The following is a 17196-nucleotide window of genomic DNA, read 5'->3' on the forward strand; positions in this document are numbered from 1 at the left end:
GATGAGATCTGATGAAAACGGACCTTATATGTTCCTCCATAGGAATCAGCGGCACTCTGACAGGCCCCTCCCCGCTCAGTGAGCAGAGATGGACCTGTCATCTGCCAGCTCAGCGGAGATCAATGGAGAGATGTCCTGCTGAGCAGATCTGCCTCGTGGGAATGAGGCCTAATGCGTAAGGTGGAGGATCCAATATATAGTCTGCTATACAAATCAACACAGACAACGCAGATAAGACAACATTAACAATAGAGCCATTGATAAATGACCTCCAGATAGTAGAAGGTTAATTGTTCCTGCCTATACTGTATGTTGGACCAGTGGTCATCAACCTTGTCCTCAGAGCCCACTAACAGGCCAGGTTTTCTGTATTACCTTGGAGGGAGATGCAGACTAGAATACAATCACTGAGCAGCGAATGATCTCACCTGTGATGTATTTCAGTCATCTTGTAGACCTGGCCTGTTAGTGGGTCCTGCGGACAGGGGTTGATGACCACTGTGTTAGATGGACTATAAATGGATGGACTGTTTTGCAATAATGCCAAGGTCTTTAATCTGTACTGTCAAAAAATTGAATAAACATTATTGAAACTAAAAAGACGATCTATCATCTTGCAGCAAGGTCCTTACATCATTTATAACTGAGAACCAGTGGGCAGTGCCAATCTTAGCTTCTCTTCAGAGGCCCCTGGACCGCTGCAGACCAACCGGTGAACCTGACTCTTTTTTTCTTCTGCTCTCTTCCTCAGGATTCCCGTGGTGACCATGTAACTGCACCGTAAATATACCCAATCTGAAGGCGGACAGCTGTGTTGGACTCTGGGTGAAAAAAAAAACCAACCTAGTGGACGGTGCGGTGGTGGTGGGGGGGGCACCCAATTTCTCAAGCCTCTGCACCCCAAAAATGACAGTTTGAGAGGACCCAGCCATTCACGGACAACAGCCAAGTGAAGAAGACCTCAGAGAGACAGGAGTGGCCCCACGTCTGGGGGCTGTATGTGTGTGTACATATAACCTATTACATGTATGTATGCATGGTCACACATATCCACTATTACCGGGGCTGCCTGTGGAGGAGACTGTGAAGCCCTGAGGCCTTGTGATAGAATAATTATGTAATAATATTGTTCTCTATGACTGCATGTGTGACTGTTAACACGTGACCTAACCTCACTAAGGGCTTAACCCCGACGTCCATGTTGTGACTGTCACTACCAACCAGAAATCTGAGTGTATATAGATATACATATATATACAGTATCTGCTCTTCTGAGTATTAACGGCAGTTTTATTTTTTAATAAAATAATTTTAAGTGTAACAGATGAACAGAAAAGGGAGACGTCAATGACTTGATGCCACTGTGGAATTCTCAGCGTTTACATTAATAGACACCCCTGCCAGCTGCTTGCCTGTGATGGCGAATCGCTCGTTGGGTCTTCGTCATCCGACTCCCACAGATCTTCTCCTGGAATACAGAAAACAGTCAGTGATCATCACACATTGTAGGTCAGAGGAGAACAAAAAAGAAAAAGATATCATATGGCAGCCGTTTGGGGAAGGTCCTTTTATTGTTCCAGTATAACTTTACCACACTTTGAGTCCAATGCCAGCTGATCACCGGATGTAAACACAAGCCGGTTATCACATATATGACAGCATATGGAGAGGAGAAGACAGCCGATAACCGGCTTGTGTTAAAGGGACACGATTATCAGTGTCCTGACTATCCCTGCAGTCCCCACCAGTCCTGCCAATCAGTGCCCATCAGAACTGCCAATCAGTGCCCACCAGTGCTGCCAATCAGTGCCCACCAGAGCTGCCAATCAGTGCCCACCAGTCCTGCCAATCAGTGCCCACCAGAGCTGCCAATCAGTGCCCATCAGTCCTACCAATCAGTGCCCACCAGTCCTGCCAATCAGTGCCCACCAGAACTGCCAATCAGTGCCCACCAGTCCTGCCAATCAGTGCCCACCAGAACTGCCAATCAGTGCCCACCAGAACTGCCAATCAGTGCCCACCAGTGCTGCCAATTAATGTCCATCAGTGCTGCCAATCAGTGCCCATCAGTGCTGCCAATTAATGTCCATCAGTGCTGCCAATCAGTGCCCACCAGTGCTGCCAATCAGTGCCCACCAGTACTGCCAATCAGTGCTCTAAAAAAAGCTGCCAATCAGTGCTGCCAATTAATGTCCATCAGTGCCTCCTCATCAGTGTCACCTATCAGTGCCCACCAGTGCTGTTAATCAGTGCCTCCTTATCAGTGTCACCTATAAGTGCTGCCAGTGCCCACCAGTGCTGCCAATCAGTGCTCTAAAAAAGCTGCCAATCAGTGCCCATCAGTGCTGCAAATTAATGTCCATCAGTGCCCCCCAGTGCCTCCTCATCAGTGTCACCTATCAGTGCCCATTACTGCTTCCTCATCAGAGCCCTTTAGTACCGTCTCATTAGCACACATTGGCGAAGGAGAAAAATTATCTGAAAAATCTTTTTTTCATTTGTTTAGCAAAAAATAAAACCCCCAAGTGGTGATTAAAATACCACCAAAAGAAAGCTCTATTTGGGTGAAAAATATATATAAAAATTCCATATGTGTACAGTGTTGCATGACTGAGTAATTGTCATTCAAAGTGTGACAGCGATGAAAGCTGAACATTGTCCTGGGCAGGAAGGGGTGAAAGTTTCCAGTAGGCAAGTTGTTAAAACGGACTCTCACCCCAAAAAACAATGTGTGCACCCGCCTCTAGTCTCCTTCCTCTCTCACAATTGGATATTTTTTTTTATAGTATTAAATTTAATTCTGTACAAAACTACAGTGTGGCGGAGCATTCAGCACTGGTTTGGGTGCTTCCTCCAGTCTGGAACCAGGAATCGGGTATTATAGCTCCTCACCCAAGGACTAGACGACACTAGCTTAGGTACAAACTGGAACTGACTTTATTGTAAATTCACACACAATATATATACCGTGCGAGATCAGGCGATAGCTCGATTATCCTTGACAATTAGCACATCTATGGAACAGCCAACATACACAATACACTAAATAACAACAAGCTTTGATTAGTCAGGGGGTGCCCCAGACAATCCGGCACCAAGCCTACAACTCTGGATACACAAAGTACATTACACATTATCATAAGCATTAACACAAAACAGCCCACAATGATTCCATAACAAAGTAAAGTGGTCACCATATTAATCACATCTCCAAGAGATGATCAGACAGATGGAAACAATAGGTGACTCAATTAACAATGGGAGTTCACCTCTAGGAGGCACACAATGCGGCAAAGACACCACATAACACCTTAAAGAGATTATAGCAGGAGACCCCAGTATCAGGTGTCAGGTATCAGGTGTCAGGTATCAGGTGTCAGGTATCAGGTATCAGGTTGGTTTGAGCCGATTATATTAACATCTATTCTGAGTCTCACAGTCTAAAACTATCATTGCTGGTTTTGGCACAAAGGCCCCAAATCTGTGTCCCGGTCCTACATTCCCAGAGTCTATGTGTTTCGGGGAGACATGTACCCCAATCCCCAGCAAGACCACTTCAAGGGTCACACCTCCTAAGAATAGAGAGCCCTCAAAAGCCAGGGCCCAGAGTTAGTAGGCAAAATGGTTACCCTGCAGTCCCCTCCAAAAGTCCCAGTCCTGGTTGGGTCTGTCACATACAGCATAGGAATAAATAGAAGCACAGTGGCTAAGTGCTTAGAACCTCTGCCTGGCTGCACTAGGGGTCATTGGTTTTGAATCCCAACCACGGCCCGGGGGGTGGGGTGAGGTGTGTGGGTGGGAAGGGGGTCCAGTGTAAGTTCACCTTACAGATTTTCTATAAAGGTGAACTTACACTTTAAAGTATAACTAAAGGCAAACCTTTTTTTTAGTGTTGGATGGAGTGGAGAGGGATTAGAACCCCTGTCAGTTTGTATTGCTGTCTGCGCCCCCTTTAGGAAGATCCCCCCTCTATTTTTCTTGTTTACCATTATCATTGAAAGTAAAAGAAAATCCCACATATTGGGGTGTCCCCAGAAAAGTAATAGAGGGGAAATCTTCCACCGGGGACACTCGTTCTCGTGACCCAAGGGATTTCTTTTAATTTGCAGGAATTTCCTCTCACTTCCTGTTTGGCTATGGGACAGGAAGTGAAGGGAAATCGCCGAAATGGGACACAGATGTCAAAGAAGAAAAAAAAAAAATCTGACAGGGGTTATAACCCTCCCTTACTCCATCTAAAATGGGAAAAAAATGCCTACAGTCCATGTAACACCCTACAGTCCATGTAACACCCTACAGTCCATGTAACACACTACAGTCCATGTAACACCCTACAGTCCATGTAACACCCTACAGTCCATGTAATGTGGTTTCCTATGGATGTAGGTCACATCTGTGCATTATTATGGAAAGGGGCGGGGATTTGTTTCTGGTTTTTGGTTCCATAGACTTCAATGGATCAAAAACGTGTACAGAAAAATGCAGACTGCACCCGGAATATGCAAACTGCAACCCACATAGGTGTGAATCCGGACTTAATTGAACAAGCTGAGGTTAGAAGCTGATTGGCTCTCATGCACAGCCGCACCAGATTCTGAGTGCTCCAGTTTTTAGTAAGTCTACCCCACTTAAGCTGGACACACACTATACAATCTTCTGTAGATTTTTTTTCCTTCAGGTTTACCAAAACCATATAATATGAGGTCAAACCTTAAGAGTTTCAATTTGTATACAATCAGGCCGGCCCTTTCACTACATGGTTTTGGTAAATCTGAAGGAAATCAGACAACAAAAGTTGTATAGTGTGTATGGGGTCTTATGCCCCGTACACACGGTCGGATTTTCCGACGGAAAATGTGTGATAGGACCTTGTTGTCGGAAATTCCGACCGTGTGTGGGCTCCATCACACATTTTCCATCGGATTTTCCGACACACAAAGTTGGAGAGCAGGATATAAAATTTTTCGACAACAAAATCCGTTGTCGGAAATTCCGATCGTGTGTACACAAATCCGACGGACAAAGTGTCACGCATGCTCAGAATAAATAAAGAGATGAAAGCTATTGGCCACTGCCCCGTTTATACTCCCGACGTACGTGTTTTACGTCACCGCATTTAGAACGATTGGATTTTCCGACAACTTTGTGTGACCGTGCGTATGCAAGACAAGTTTGAGCCAACATCCGTCGGAAAAAATCCTAGGATTTTGTTGTCGGAATGTCCGATCAATGTCCGACCGTGTGTACGGGGCATTAGTCTGAATAGACAAATATAAAAGAATATGACTCAATAACTGAGCCTGTCACTTGTTGCAGCATATGGCCGGGTGGGTCGGCCGGGTGGGTATGGCTGGGTGGGTCGGCCAGGAGGGTATGGCCGGGTGGGTCGGTCAGGTGGGTATGGTTGGGTGGGTCGGTCAGGTGGGTCAGCCAGGTGGGTATGGCCGGGTGGGTCGGTCAGGTGGGTATGGTTGGGTGGGTCGGTCAGGTGGGTCAGCCAGGTGGGTATGGCCGGGTGGGTCGGCCAGGTGGGTATGGTTGGGTGGGTCGGCCAGGTGGGTATGGCCGGGTGGGTCGGCCAGGTGGGTATGGTTGGGTGGGTCGGCCGGGTGGGTATGGCTGGGTGGGTCGGCCAGGTGGGTATGGTTGGGTGGGTCGGCCGGGTGGGTATGGCCAGGTGGGTATGGCCGGGTGGGTATGGCTGGGTGGGACGGCCAGGTGGGTATGGCCGGGTGGGTCGGCAATGTGGGTATGGCTGGATGGGTATGGACGGGTGGGTATGGACTGGTGGGTATGGCCTTGTGTGTATGCCGCAAAAACCAAACAAATAACCACACTTACACCTCGTGCCACCTATGTAGTAGTGATTACTCACCCACTGCCACTCCTCTAATTAAGAGGCTCTAGCCGTAACCAGAAAACAGGATACAAAAAAATATATTCCAAGGGGAATCACAAGAGAGGAGACCTCCCTGGAAAAAAGGACAGCTACTATGGCTACAGAGGGCAATAATATGAGAGTGAGTAAAAAATCAATCCAAAATGTATTAGAGTATCAAAACTACAAAAGTAAAACAATTTGCTTCGGCTAGGAAGTGGTATGGAGCTGGTCCTACTAGACAACAAAAAAATGGTACACCAGATGTATCAAAACATGTGTTATACCAATGGGACAGATAAACAGACAATAAACAAACAATAACACAGAAATGTCACTTGTGTGTTATTGTTTATTGTCTGTTTATCTGTCCCATTGGTATAACACATGTTTTGATACATCTGGTGTACCATTTTTTTGTTGTCTAGTAGGACCAGCTCCATACCACTTCCTAGCCGAAGCAAATTGTTTTACTTTTGTAGTTTTGATACTCTAATACATTTTGGATTGATTTTTTACTCACTCTCATATTATTGCCCTCTGTAGCCATAGTAGCTGTCCTTTATTCCAGGGAGGTCTCTTCTCTTGTGATTCCCCTTGGAATATATTTGTTTGTATCCTGGTGGGTATGGCCTGGTGGGTCGGCCGGGTGGGTATGGTTGGGTTGGTCGGCCAGGTGGGTATGGTTGGGTGGGTAAGGCCTGGTGGGTCGGCCGGGTAGATCGAGCTGGGTTGGTTGGCCGCGTGGGTATGGCTGTGTGGGTCGGCCGGGTGGGTATGGTTGTGTTGGTCGGCCAGGTGGGTATGGCTGGGTGGGTCAGCCAGGTGGGTATGGCTGGGTGGGTCGGCCAGGTGGGTATGACTGGGTGGGTATGGCTGGGTGGGTCGGCCAGGTGGGTATGGCTGGGTGGGTCGGCCAGGGGGGTATGGCCGGATGGGTATGGCTGTGTTGGTCGGCCAGGTGGGTATGGCTGGGTGGGTCGGCCAGGTGGGTATGACTGGGTGGGTATGGCTGGGTGGGTCGGCCAGGTGGGTATGGCTGGGTGGGTCGGCCAGGTGGGTATGGCCGGATGGGTATGGCTGTGTTGGTCGGCCAGGTGGGTATGGTTGGGTTGGTCGGCCAGGTGGGTATGACTGGGTGGGTATGGCTGGGTGGGTCGGCCAGGTGGGTATGGCTGGGTGGGTCGGCCAGGTGGGTATGGCCGGATGGGTATGGCTGTGTTGGTCGGCCAGGTGGGTATGGCTGTGTTGGTCGGCCAGGTGGGTATGGTTGGGTTGGTCAGCCAGGTGGGTATGGCCAGATGGGTATGGCTGGGTGGGTCAGCCTGGTGGCCTCAGCACTGGATCCCTCTCCTCCGCACCTCTGGGAGTAGAGAAAAGGGGAACAAGCTGACATTGTATTGGGTGGATCAGCAGCTAGGACTGAATTTATGATCTTGCACACTGACTACATTCTGATCCCAATCCTCATGATCTGACCAGAGACGACTCTGGAGGAAAGAGAGAACGATTCATTTGAGGGTGTACCGGACATCCCATATCAATAATGTGAAATGACTTATAGAAGGTTGTGCTCAGCCTCTCATCTAAGGACTCCTGCACAGAAAATCCCCGGAATACCAGGATCCAAAATAATTGTGAAAAATAAATAGTGCGCTGTATAACAGTGATACTCAATAATAATGTGTCATATATACATCAACACTCATAAATCAAGAAATACAAAGCAATCAACTTTGCAAATCTATAAATCAGTGATAATAACACATGCAGCACTAAACACTAAACACTAGTGAGCTAATAACCAAATGGACTTAGAAGAAATAGTTCATAAATATATGAAGACATTCGGCATGAAATAACCGGTGCACTCAAAACAACAAAATAAATTATGTAAAAAAATAGGACAACAAAAATTGTCTTAAAGTAAAAGTGTTCATAAACGGGTGAGTCCACTAAAGGTGTCCATCCATATCTGTGGGATTGCAGTATTTTCATACAAAACAAATACAAAGTGCCGGTGCTCCACCACCGTGTCCTACACAGAATAAATGGTAAGAGGCTCAGATCCACAAGGGATCCTATAGACATGTCTAGGAGGGATAGCGCTCCTCACCGACGTCTCATTACAAGGGAAAGTCGGCTCTCACTTCGAAGAAGTTAGGAGTAAAAATCAGGAAAAAAAAACAAAGTGCATTATCCTTAAAAAGCCAAACTGTTTAATAAAAAAATTGCACTTAAAAAGTATCAATGGATTACGAGCAAACGATCGTAGTATCAGCGCCTGCAGTCCGGTCCCATCAATGTCACACCACTGGCTCCTGTGTAGTCTGAGGTAGAAGAACTGTCCCATGCTGTACTATACTGGCATCTGTTCAGGATGGAGACTGTGCCCGCTTTCACTCAAGGTGATTCTAAAGGGTTTTTCTTTTTTTCTTTAAATACCAAACATGTTATACTTACCTGCTCTGTGTAAGGGTTTTGCACAGAGCGGCCCCCATCCTCCTTTTCTGGGGTACCCTGGCGGCGCTCCTGGCTGCTCCTTCTCATCGGGTGCCCCCGTGGAGATCCGCTTTTCATGGGGGCTCACAAGTCCTGCTGCAGCGTCCATTGACACAGACAGCAGGACTCGGCTCCACCCCCCCCGCTCACGTGTCACTGGATTTGATTGACAGCGGTGGAGGCCAATGGCTCTGCTATTATCAATCTATCCAATGAGGACCGGAGACTGCGGCTGGAGCTGCTGGGCTCATGCTCATCGTTGGAACAATCGAGTTCAGGTGAGAAAAAGTGGGGCTCTGGGGGGCAGCTGAAGCACAGAAGGTTTTTCACCTTCATGCATAGAATACATCAAGGTGAAAAACCTGGAGACTTTACAACCCCTTTACTGTTGGTGAGACATCCATAAAAAGTGGTATCCATCCTACCAGTATACTGGATATGTGCAAAGGGATCCCTTGTGGATCTGAGCCTTTAGTAAACGGACATTTATTCTGTTTAGAACACGGTGGTGGAGCACTGGCACTTTGCATTTGTTTTGCATGAAGACACTGCAATACCACGGATATGGATGGACACCTTTAGTGGACTTTTAGGCCGGGTCCACACTATTGTGATTTGGATGAGGATTTCCCCGCATCCAATTCACATGTCAGGAGATTGTGACCGGTTCTCTATGGATCTCTCTATGGAGTTCTCTATGGAGCTCTCTATGGAGTTCTCTATGGAGTTCTCTATGGACTTCTCTATAGAGCTCTCTACGGAGCTCTCTATGGAGTTCTCTACGGAGCTCTCTATGGATCCCTCTATGCAGCGCTCTATGGATCTCTCTATGGAGTTCTCTATGGAGCTCTCTATGAAGTTCTCTATGGAGCTCTCTGTGGAGTTCACTATAGAGCTCTCTATGGAGTTCTCTATGGATCTCTCTATGAAGTGCTTTATGGAGTTCTCCATGGAGCTCTCTATGGAGTTCTCTATGGAGTTCTCTATGGAGCTCTCTATGGAGCTCTCTATGGAGTTCTCTATGGAGTTCTCTATGGAGCTCTCTATGGAGTTCTCTATGGAGCTCTCTATGGAGTTCTCTATGGAGTTCTCTATGGAGCTCTCTATGGAGTTCTCTATGGAGCTCTCTATGGAGTTATCTCTGTATGGTGCTCTCTATGGAGTTCTCTATGGAGCTCTCTATGGAGTTCTCTATGGAGCTCTCTATGGAGTTATCTCTGTATGGTGCTCTCTATGGAGTTCTCTATGGAGCTCTCTATGGAGCTCTCTATGGTGCTGTCTATGAAGTTCTCTATGGAGCTCTCTATGGAGTTCTCTATGGATCCGGTTCACACATCTCCGCAGCAACTCCAGGGTGAATTGCAAAGGAGCCCTGTGTGTCTTTTGGTCTGTTTCAGATCTAAATTCAGCCAAAAATTTGGACTGAAAACGGACCTAAAATGGTGAACGCGGACACACTGAACCCCCTGCGGTGAGCCGCAGTGTGAACCCAGCCTTACTCACCAATTTATGAACACTTTTACTTTTACCGCTTGCCGACCAGCTGCTGTCATTATACCCAAGACTTTTGGGCAAATATTCTGTGAACTGAGACAAAAGTTGGACTTTTTGGAAGGTGTGCGTCCCGTTAAATCTGGAGTAAAATGAACACAGCATTTCATATAAAGAACTTCATCCAGTCAGACATGGTGGTGGTAGGGGGATGGTCTGGTGCTGAACGACTTGTCATCATTGATGGAACCATGAATTCTGAACTCTACCAGAAAATCCTAAAGGAGAATGTCCGGCCATCAGTTCCTCAAACTCAAGCACACTTGGGTTATGCAGCAGAACAATGATCCGAAATGCACGCGAAAGTCCACCTCTGAATGGCTCAAAAAATACAAAATGAAGGTTTTGGAGTGGCCTACTCAAAGTCCGGACTAAAATCCCATTGAGATGCTGACCTTAACTAGACTGTTCATGCTGGAAAATCCTCCAATGTGGCTGAATTAAAACAATTCTGCAAAGAAGAGTGGGGCAAAATTCCTCCACAGCGATGTGACAGAATCATTGGCAGTTATCGCAAACACGCTTGAAGGCAGTTGTTGCCGCCAAGGGTGGACTGAACAATTATTAGGTTTAGGGGACCAATTGCTTTTTCACATAAAGCCAGGCAGGTTTGGACAGCTTTTTTCCCTTAATAAAAAAATGGCATTTTGTATTTCCTTGGGTTTCCCCTCCGCTCCCCTTGATGAAATGGTCGGATTTGATGGTTTCCTCATTTATGTAAAGATGATTACAAGAAAACCTCCATAGTGTGTTTGCATTTTTTAATTAGAGGTTAAAAAGATATACAATTTACAATCACAAACAATCTGTGATTCAAAGCATGCAAAGACCGGTTTCGGAAGCGGTATACTTTTCAAAGACGGGAAGTCACCGGAAATCCCTAACACCGGGCGCGGCGCTGGTCCAGAACCGGCATTATATGTTTTGAATCACAGATTGTTTGTGAATGTAAATTTTAGATCTTTTTAACGTGAATGAGGAAAAATCATCAAATCCTTCCATTTCATGGAGTGAAGGGGATAGAGGAACAGCAGCACTGGAGGAAAACTTCTCTATCAATAGGCGCAATGAAATTCTAATGCTGGTGAGTGGTGGGCGCAGAGGAGGCGGGGCACAGAGGAGGGGGGCGCAGAGGAGGGGGGCGCAGAGGAGGCGGGGCACAGAGGAGGGGGGCGCAGAGGAGGGGGGCGCAGAGGAGGTGGGGCACAGAGGAGGCGGGGCACAGAGGAGGCGGGCGCAGAGGAGGGGGGTGCAGAGGATGCGGGGCACAGAGGAGGGGGCGCAGAGGAGACGGGCACAGAGGAGGGGGGGCATAGAGGAGGCGGGCACAGAGGAGGGGGTGCAGAGGAGGCGGGGTACAGAGGAGGCGGGCGCAGAGGAGGCGGGGCACAGAGGAGGTGGGGCACAGAGGAGGGGGCGCAGAGGAGACGGGCACAGAGGAGGGGGGCATAGAGGAGGCGGGCACAGAGAGGGGGTGCAGAGGAGGTGGGGCACAGAGGAGGCGGGGCACAGAGGAGGCGGGCGCAGAGGAGGGGGGAGCAGAGGAGGCGGGGCACAGAGGAGGTGGGCGCAGAGGAGGGGGAGCAGAGGAGGCGGGGCACAGAGGAGGCGGGGCACAGAGGAGGCAGGCGCAGAGGAGGGGGGTGCAGAGGAGGCGGGGCACAGAGGAGGGGGCGCAGAGGAGACGGGCACAGAGGAGGGGGGGGCATAGAGGAGGCGGGCACAGAGGAGGGGGTGCAGAGGAGGTGGGGCACAGAGGAGGCGGGGCACAGAGGAGGCGGGCGCAGAGGAGGCGGGGCACAGAGGAGGTGGGGCACAGAGGAGGGGGCGCAGAGGAGACGGGCACAGAGGAGGGGGGGCATAGAGGAGGCGGGCACAGAGGAGGCGGGCACAGAGAGGGGGTGCAGAGGAGGTGGGGCACAGAGGAGGCGGGGCACAGAGGAGGCGGGCGCAGAGGAGGGGGGAGCAGAGGAGGCGGGGCACAGAGGAGGTGGGCGCAGAGGAGGGGGGAGCAGAGGAGGCGGGGCACAGAGGAGGCGGGCGCAGAGGAGGGGGGTGCAGAGGAGGCGGGGCACAGAGGAGGGGGCGCAGAGGAGACGGGCACAGAGGAGGGGGGGGCATAGAGGAGGCGGGCACAGAGGAGGGGGTGCAGAGGAGGTGGGGCACAGAGGAGGCGGGGCACAGAGGAGGCGGGCGCAGAGGAGGCGGGGCACAGAGGAGGTGGGGCACAGAGGAGGGGGCGCAGAGGAGACGGGCACAGAGGAGGGGGGGCATAGAGGAGGCGGGCACAGAGGAGGCGGGCACAGAGAGGGGGTGCAGAGGAGGTGGGGCACAGAGGAGGCGGGGCACAGAGGAGGCGGGCGCAGAGGAGGGGGGAGCAGAGGAGGCGGGGCACAGAGGAGGTGGGCGCAGAGGAGGGGGGAGCAGAGGAGGCGGGGCACAGAGGAGGCGGGCGCAGAGGAGGGGGGTGCAGAGGAGGCGGGGCACAGAGGAGGGGGCGCAGAGGAGACGGGCACAGAGGAGGGGGGGCATAGAGGAGGCGGGCACAGAGGAGGGGGTGCAGAGGAGGTGGGGCACAGAGGAGGCGGGGCACAGAGGAGGCGGGCGCAGAGGAGGCGGGGCACAGAGGAGGTGGGGCACAGAGGAGACGGGCATAGAGGAGGCGGGCACAGAGGAGGCGGGCACAGAAAGGGGGTGCAGAGGAGGTGGGGCACAGAGGAGGGGGGAGCAGAGGAGGGGGGAGCAGAGGAGGCGGGGCACAGAGGAGGTGGGACACAGAGGAGGGGGCGCAGAGGAGATGGGCACGGCACACAGTGAAGAACTGAAGCACTTATTGGCACATTGCATTTTCACTTTGTTTCAAGGCCTTTAGTTCTTCACACTTGGAATGACTTCATGGAATGACATTTGCATATATTTATAAGTATTTATTATTTCAAAACGATTGTTTCTATATGAATTGCATGTCTTCTATATGTAAGGACAGCGCTGGGATTTATATATTGAAATCTTTACAGGGATACCCACATCTTTATTTCAGCAGCAGTCCCCATAGATAGGCATTTCACTTCTATATACTAAATAACGTATCACTGTAGCGCGGGTACATATCCATTAAGTCAGGGGGTAGGCAACCTGGGGCCCCTCCAGCTGTTGTGGAACTACATTTCCCACGAGGCACTGCAAGGCTGGCAGTTACAATTACTAACAGAGGCATGATGGGACTTGTAGTTCTGCAACAGCTGGAGGGCCCCAGCTCAATATTGAACCCTACAGACTAAGACTGGGATGCCATTAAAGTCCATGTGTGTGTAAAGGCAGGCGTCCCAATACTTTTGGTCATATAATGTGTGTAAAGACTTGACTTCCATAGTGTGGCCACTGAAGCACTCTAAATGTAATAATTCCCAAGAAACACTGAAACCTTTCTCAACAATGGAAACAAGTACATCCCCTATTTCTCCTACACACCCCCCCCCCTTCTTTGGCCAGCAAATGACAGTATCTAATTAAAAGAGAGGTACGGACTTATAAAATATTAAACATTTATACTCACCTAGGAGGATGCAGCATCCCTTCCCCACTGGCTTTACAGGGAGAACTGAGCGATCGAAGACCGCTGATCACTCAATCCTCCCCCTCCGCTCTGAGCAGAGAAGCTGGTAACTGTCAGTCAGCGGCTCTCTGCTCTCCCCTCCAGCGCTCACTGGAGTGCTGAGCTTCAGAGAAAGGGGCTGGCTCAGGCTCTCAGTGGATCACTGAGAGGCTGAGACAGGTGCCGGTTCCATGCAACTGGGCGGAGCCTGACTATACGATCGGGATCTTTCCCCAGCCTGGACCGGCTGTGACGTCAGCCAACAGTGGACTTTAGCCCGCTGTTGACTAAAAATGGGTCACTGGAGTGCAGAACGAACAGCGCAGAATGAAGTGTGACCCGCAGGAGAAGTACAGCCAAACGAGCTTCTCCGTACTTCTCCTTTAAACCTAGATACAGCTAAATTGAGAGATATACGCATTCAGATAAAGATCTGAACCTCGGGGGAGACACTTTTCTCCACCCAGATGACTTCCTATGGTTTACCTTCATCCTCTTCTGACTCGCTTTCTGAAGCAGGACGCAGGAAATCTGCACAAAACTGGAGCTGAACTGCAGATCTACATAGAGAAAGGGGGAGATCAGAAACAAAGGTGAGGTCAGGAACACAAAGCAATCCATGTATGGTGGTTGTAGTTCTGTCAATCCATAGGACAGTATATATATATATTTGTGTAAAATATTACTTTGCCTCCAAAAACAATCTTCACCTATTCAGATACACCTTCCATATACTCTATATATATATAAAACTCATCACCTGCAAATGATGATGATGTGACTAAATCAGCCATTGATTGTAATAATCAGGCAATGTAGGGGTTAACATGTACATGTGGGGGTTAACGAGTTCTTGTTATCCAACCTCGTATCACCCCATCCCCGCCCCCCCCCCAGGACCGCCATGACAGGCGGAGAGCTCGCCATTTTTATCAAGCAACACAAGGCACTGGCCTGTGAGTTTTATACAGTACTGTGAAAAAGTTTTAGGCAGGTGTTAAGTAATGCTGTAAATGAAGAATGCTTTCAGAAATCGATGTGTTAATAGTTTATGTTTATCAATTAACAAAATTGAAAGTGAATGAAGAGAAATCCAAATCAATATTTGGGATGCCCCCACCCCCGCCTTTGGCCTTCCTCTCGGTAGACTTGCACACAGTTGGTGAAGGAACTTGGCAGGTAGGTAGTTCTATGACAGGTAGGTTGTTCTAGGTATATCTTGAAGAACTAAGCACAGATCTTCTGTGGGATGTTGGCTGTCTCCAATTGTTCGGTATCTTCATGTGATACCAGACAGACCGCATGATGGTGAGATCAGGGCTCTGTGGGGGCCAAAACCATTCCTTCCAGGACTCTTTCTTTACACTGAAAATAGTTCCTAATGACATTGGTTGACACAAGGTAGTTATGCTGTATTAGCAAGGTCTCTCCCAAGCAAATATTTCAAAGCACACTGGGGGTTCAAGATGTGCTGTGCAAGCTCTTTCGAAGAAGCACAAAGAAACGAGCAACATTGAGGAGCGTAGACGCAGTGGTCAGCCAAGGAAACCTAATGCAGAAGATGAAAGACACATCATGCTTACTTCCCTTCCACATCGGAAGATGTCCACCAGTGCCGTCAACACAGAATGGGAGGAAACAGTGGGATCCAGGCACCCCCATCTACTGTCTGAAGAAGTCTGGTGGAAACCAGTGGGACCCAGGTACACCCATCTACTGTCTGGAGAAGACCAGTGGGACCTAGGTACCCTCATCTACTGTCCGGAGAAGTCTGGAGGAAACCAGTGGGACCCAGGTGGGACCCAGGTACACCCATCTACTGTCTGAAGAAGTCTGGTGGAAACCAGTGGGACCCAGGTACACCCATCTACTGTCCGGAGAAGTCTGGAGGAAACCAGTGGGACCCAGGTACACCCATCTACTGTCTGAAAAAGTCTGGTGGAAACCAGTGGGACCCAGGTACACCCATCTACTGTCCAGAGAAGTCTGGTGGAAACCAGTAGGAACCAGGTACCCTCATCTACTGTCTGGAGAAGTCTGAAGGAAACCAGTGGGACCCAGGTAAACCCATCTACTGTCCGGAGAAGTCTGGAGGAAACCAGTGGGACCCAGGTACACCCATCTATTGTCTGAAGAAGTCTGGTGGAAACCAGTGGGACCCAGGTAAACCCATCTACTGTCCGGAGAAGTCTGGTGGAAACCAGTAGGAACCAGGTACCCTCATCTACTGTCTGGAGAAGTCTGAAGGAAACCAGTGGGACCCAGGTAAACCCATCTACTGTCCGGAGAAGTCTGCAGGAAACCAGTGGGACCCAGGTACATCCATCTACTGTCCGGAGAAGTCTGAAGGAAACCAGTAGGAACCAGGTACCCTCATCTACTGTCCGGAGAAGTCTGGTGGAAACCAGTGGGACCCAGGTACACCCATCTACTGTCCGGAGAAGTCTGGTGGAAACCAGTAGGAACCAGGTACCCTCATCTACTGTCCGGAGAAGTCTGGTGGAAACCAGTGGGACCCAGGTACACCCATCTACTGTCCGGAGAAGTCTGGTGGAAACCAGTAGGACCCAGGTAACCTCATCTACTTGATGCCCAGTTGAAGGCAAAGGTGGGGGGGAGTCACACCAAGTAATGATTTGATTTGGATTTCTCTTCTGCTCATTTACTTTCCATTTTAATTGATAAACATTAACTATTAACACTTTGATTTCTGAAAGCATTCTTCATTTACAGCACAAATTTTCACACCTGCCTAAAACTTTTGCACAGTACTGTATATTATCCTATAGAGAAACCACTAAAGGGAACAGAATATAGTATTTTGTTCTGCACTTTTTTAAGGATTTACTAAAAATGTACTGAGAGCTGTGCCTGGTGCCGAGTATTTACCTATTTCTTGTGGAAGAAACCATTTTGCTGGGGCTGTCAATGCTCGATCCATTCCCTATTAAAAACCATTGGCCGCCATATTTGAAAGTAAATATATAAAGACATGAAGAAGACTGGAAAGGAAGACTTACACATCTACTGCGGCTCCTTTTGGCAGCTCTTCCCATATCAGCAATTCTCTACCTCCCGTCACCCAGCGGCAGAGCCCCTCAGGAGTGCGGGAGACGGCGAGACACAGGAGGCGGGCGACGTCCGGGTGGGACAGTGTGCTCAGGTACCGCCCCGTTTTTACATCTCGCACTGAAAAAAAGAAGCAATCAAATTTAATTGGGTCACTACACATGAATCACAAATCAGAAATAATATAAAAATATTATTTATGTGTAAGTAAAGAGCTAGTAACAAGTATTAGTTATTTGTTTTCTGCTATCAGTTTGTAACGGCTTTATATATGTCTTATGGGAACCTTTTCTAAGGGAAATATGGAGGCTGCCATAGGTAGACAAAGCCACAAACAAATGGCCCCTGCCCCCCACCTATAACTGGCCTTTGCAGCAAGGAGCACATGGAAGGGTAACGCATGCAAATCAAAACTAGGAAAATTCCCAGCTCAACTCACCGACCAGCCTGCAAGCAACCTAATTATCCTAACAGTATGCGTCAAAAACAGGGGTTTCGTTTGCACATTTGCAAATACAGTTCCTTGCAAAAGTATTCACCCCCTTGGCTTTTTACCTATTTTGTTACATTACAGACTTTGTTTCAATGTTTTTTTTAATGT

At 49.0% G+C, this 17196-nt stretch overlaps 2 protein-coding genes across 10 annotated transcripts in view; one reads left to right on the top strand and one right to left on the bottom strand.

Annotated features, from left to right (window-relative positions):
* The window catches only part of PIANP (PILR alpha associated neural protein), a 75736-nt gene extending 74400 nt beyond the window's left edge, over window positions 1-1336 (top strand). For all 4 annotated transcript variants that reach the window (XM_073595410.1, XM_073595412.1, XM_073595411.1 and 1 more), the window contains exon 6: window positions 752-1336. In XM_073595410.1, the coding sequence (XP_073451511.1) occupies window positions 752-773 (22 nt within the window). In that variant the 3' untranslated portion in view covers window positions 774-1336. The remainder of the gene's footprint in view (window positions 1-751) is intronic.
* Window positions 1270-17196, bottom strand: part of LOC141105525 (NACHT domain- and WD repeat-containing protein 1-like) — a 129442-nt gene continuing 113515 nt past the window's right edge. For 5 of the 6 annotated variants that reach the window (XM_073595403.1, XM_073595402.1, XM_073595404.1 and 2 more), the window contains 3 exons: window positions 16547-16715; window positions 14013-14086; window positions 1270-1468 (listed from right to left, as the gene is read on the bottom strand). In XM_073595403.1, coding sequence (XP_073451504.1) covers window positions 1380-1468; window positions 14013-14086; window positions 16547-16715 — 332 coding nt within the window. In that variant the 3' untranslated portion in view covers window positions 1270-1379. The remainder of the gene's footprint in view (window positions 1469-14012; window positions 14087-16546; window positions 16716-17196) is intronic. The other variant, XM_073595408.1, reaches the window with a different exon arrangement.

This window comes from Aquarana catesbeiana, linkage group LG08, assembly GCF_042186555.1.
Source record: "Aquarana catesbeiana isolate 2022-GZ linkage group LG08, ASM4218655v1, whole genome shotgun sequence".
NCBI classification, from domain to species: domain Eukaryota; kingdom Metazoa; phylum Chordata; class Amphibia; order Anura; family Ranidae; genus Aquarana; species Aquarana catesbeiana.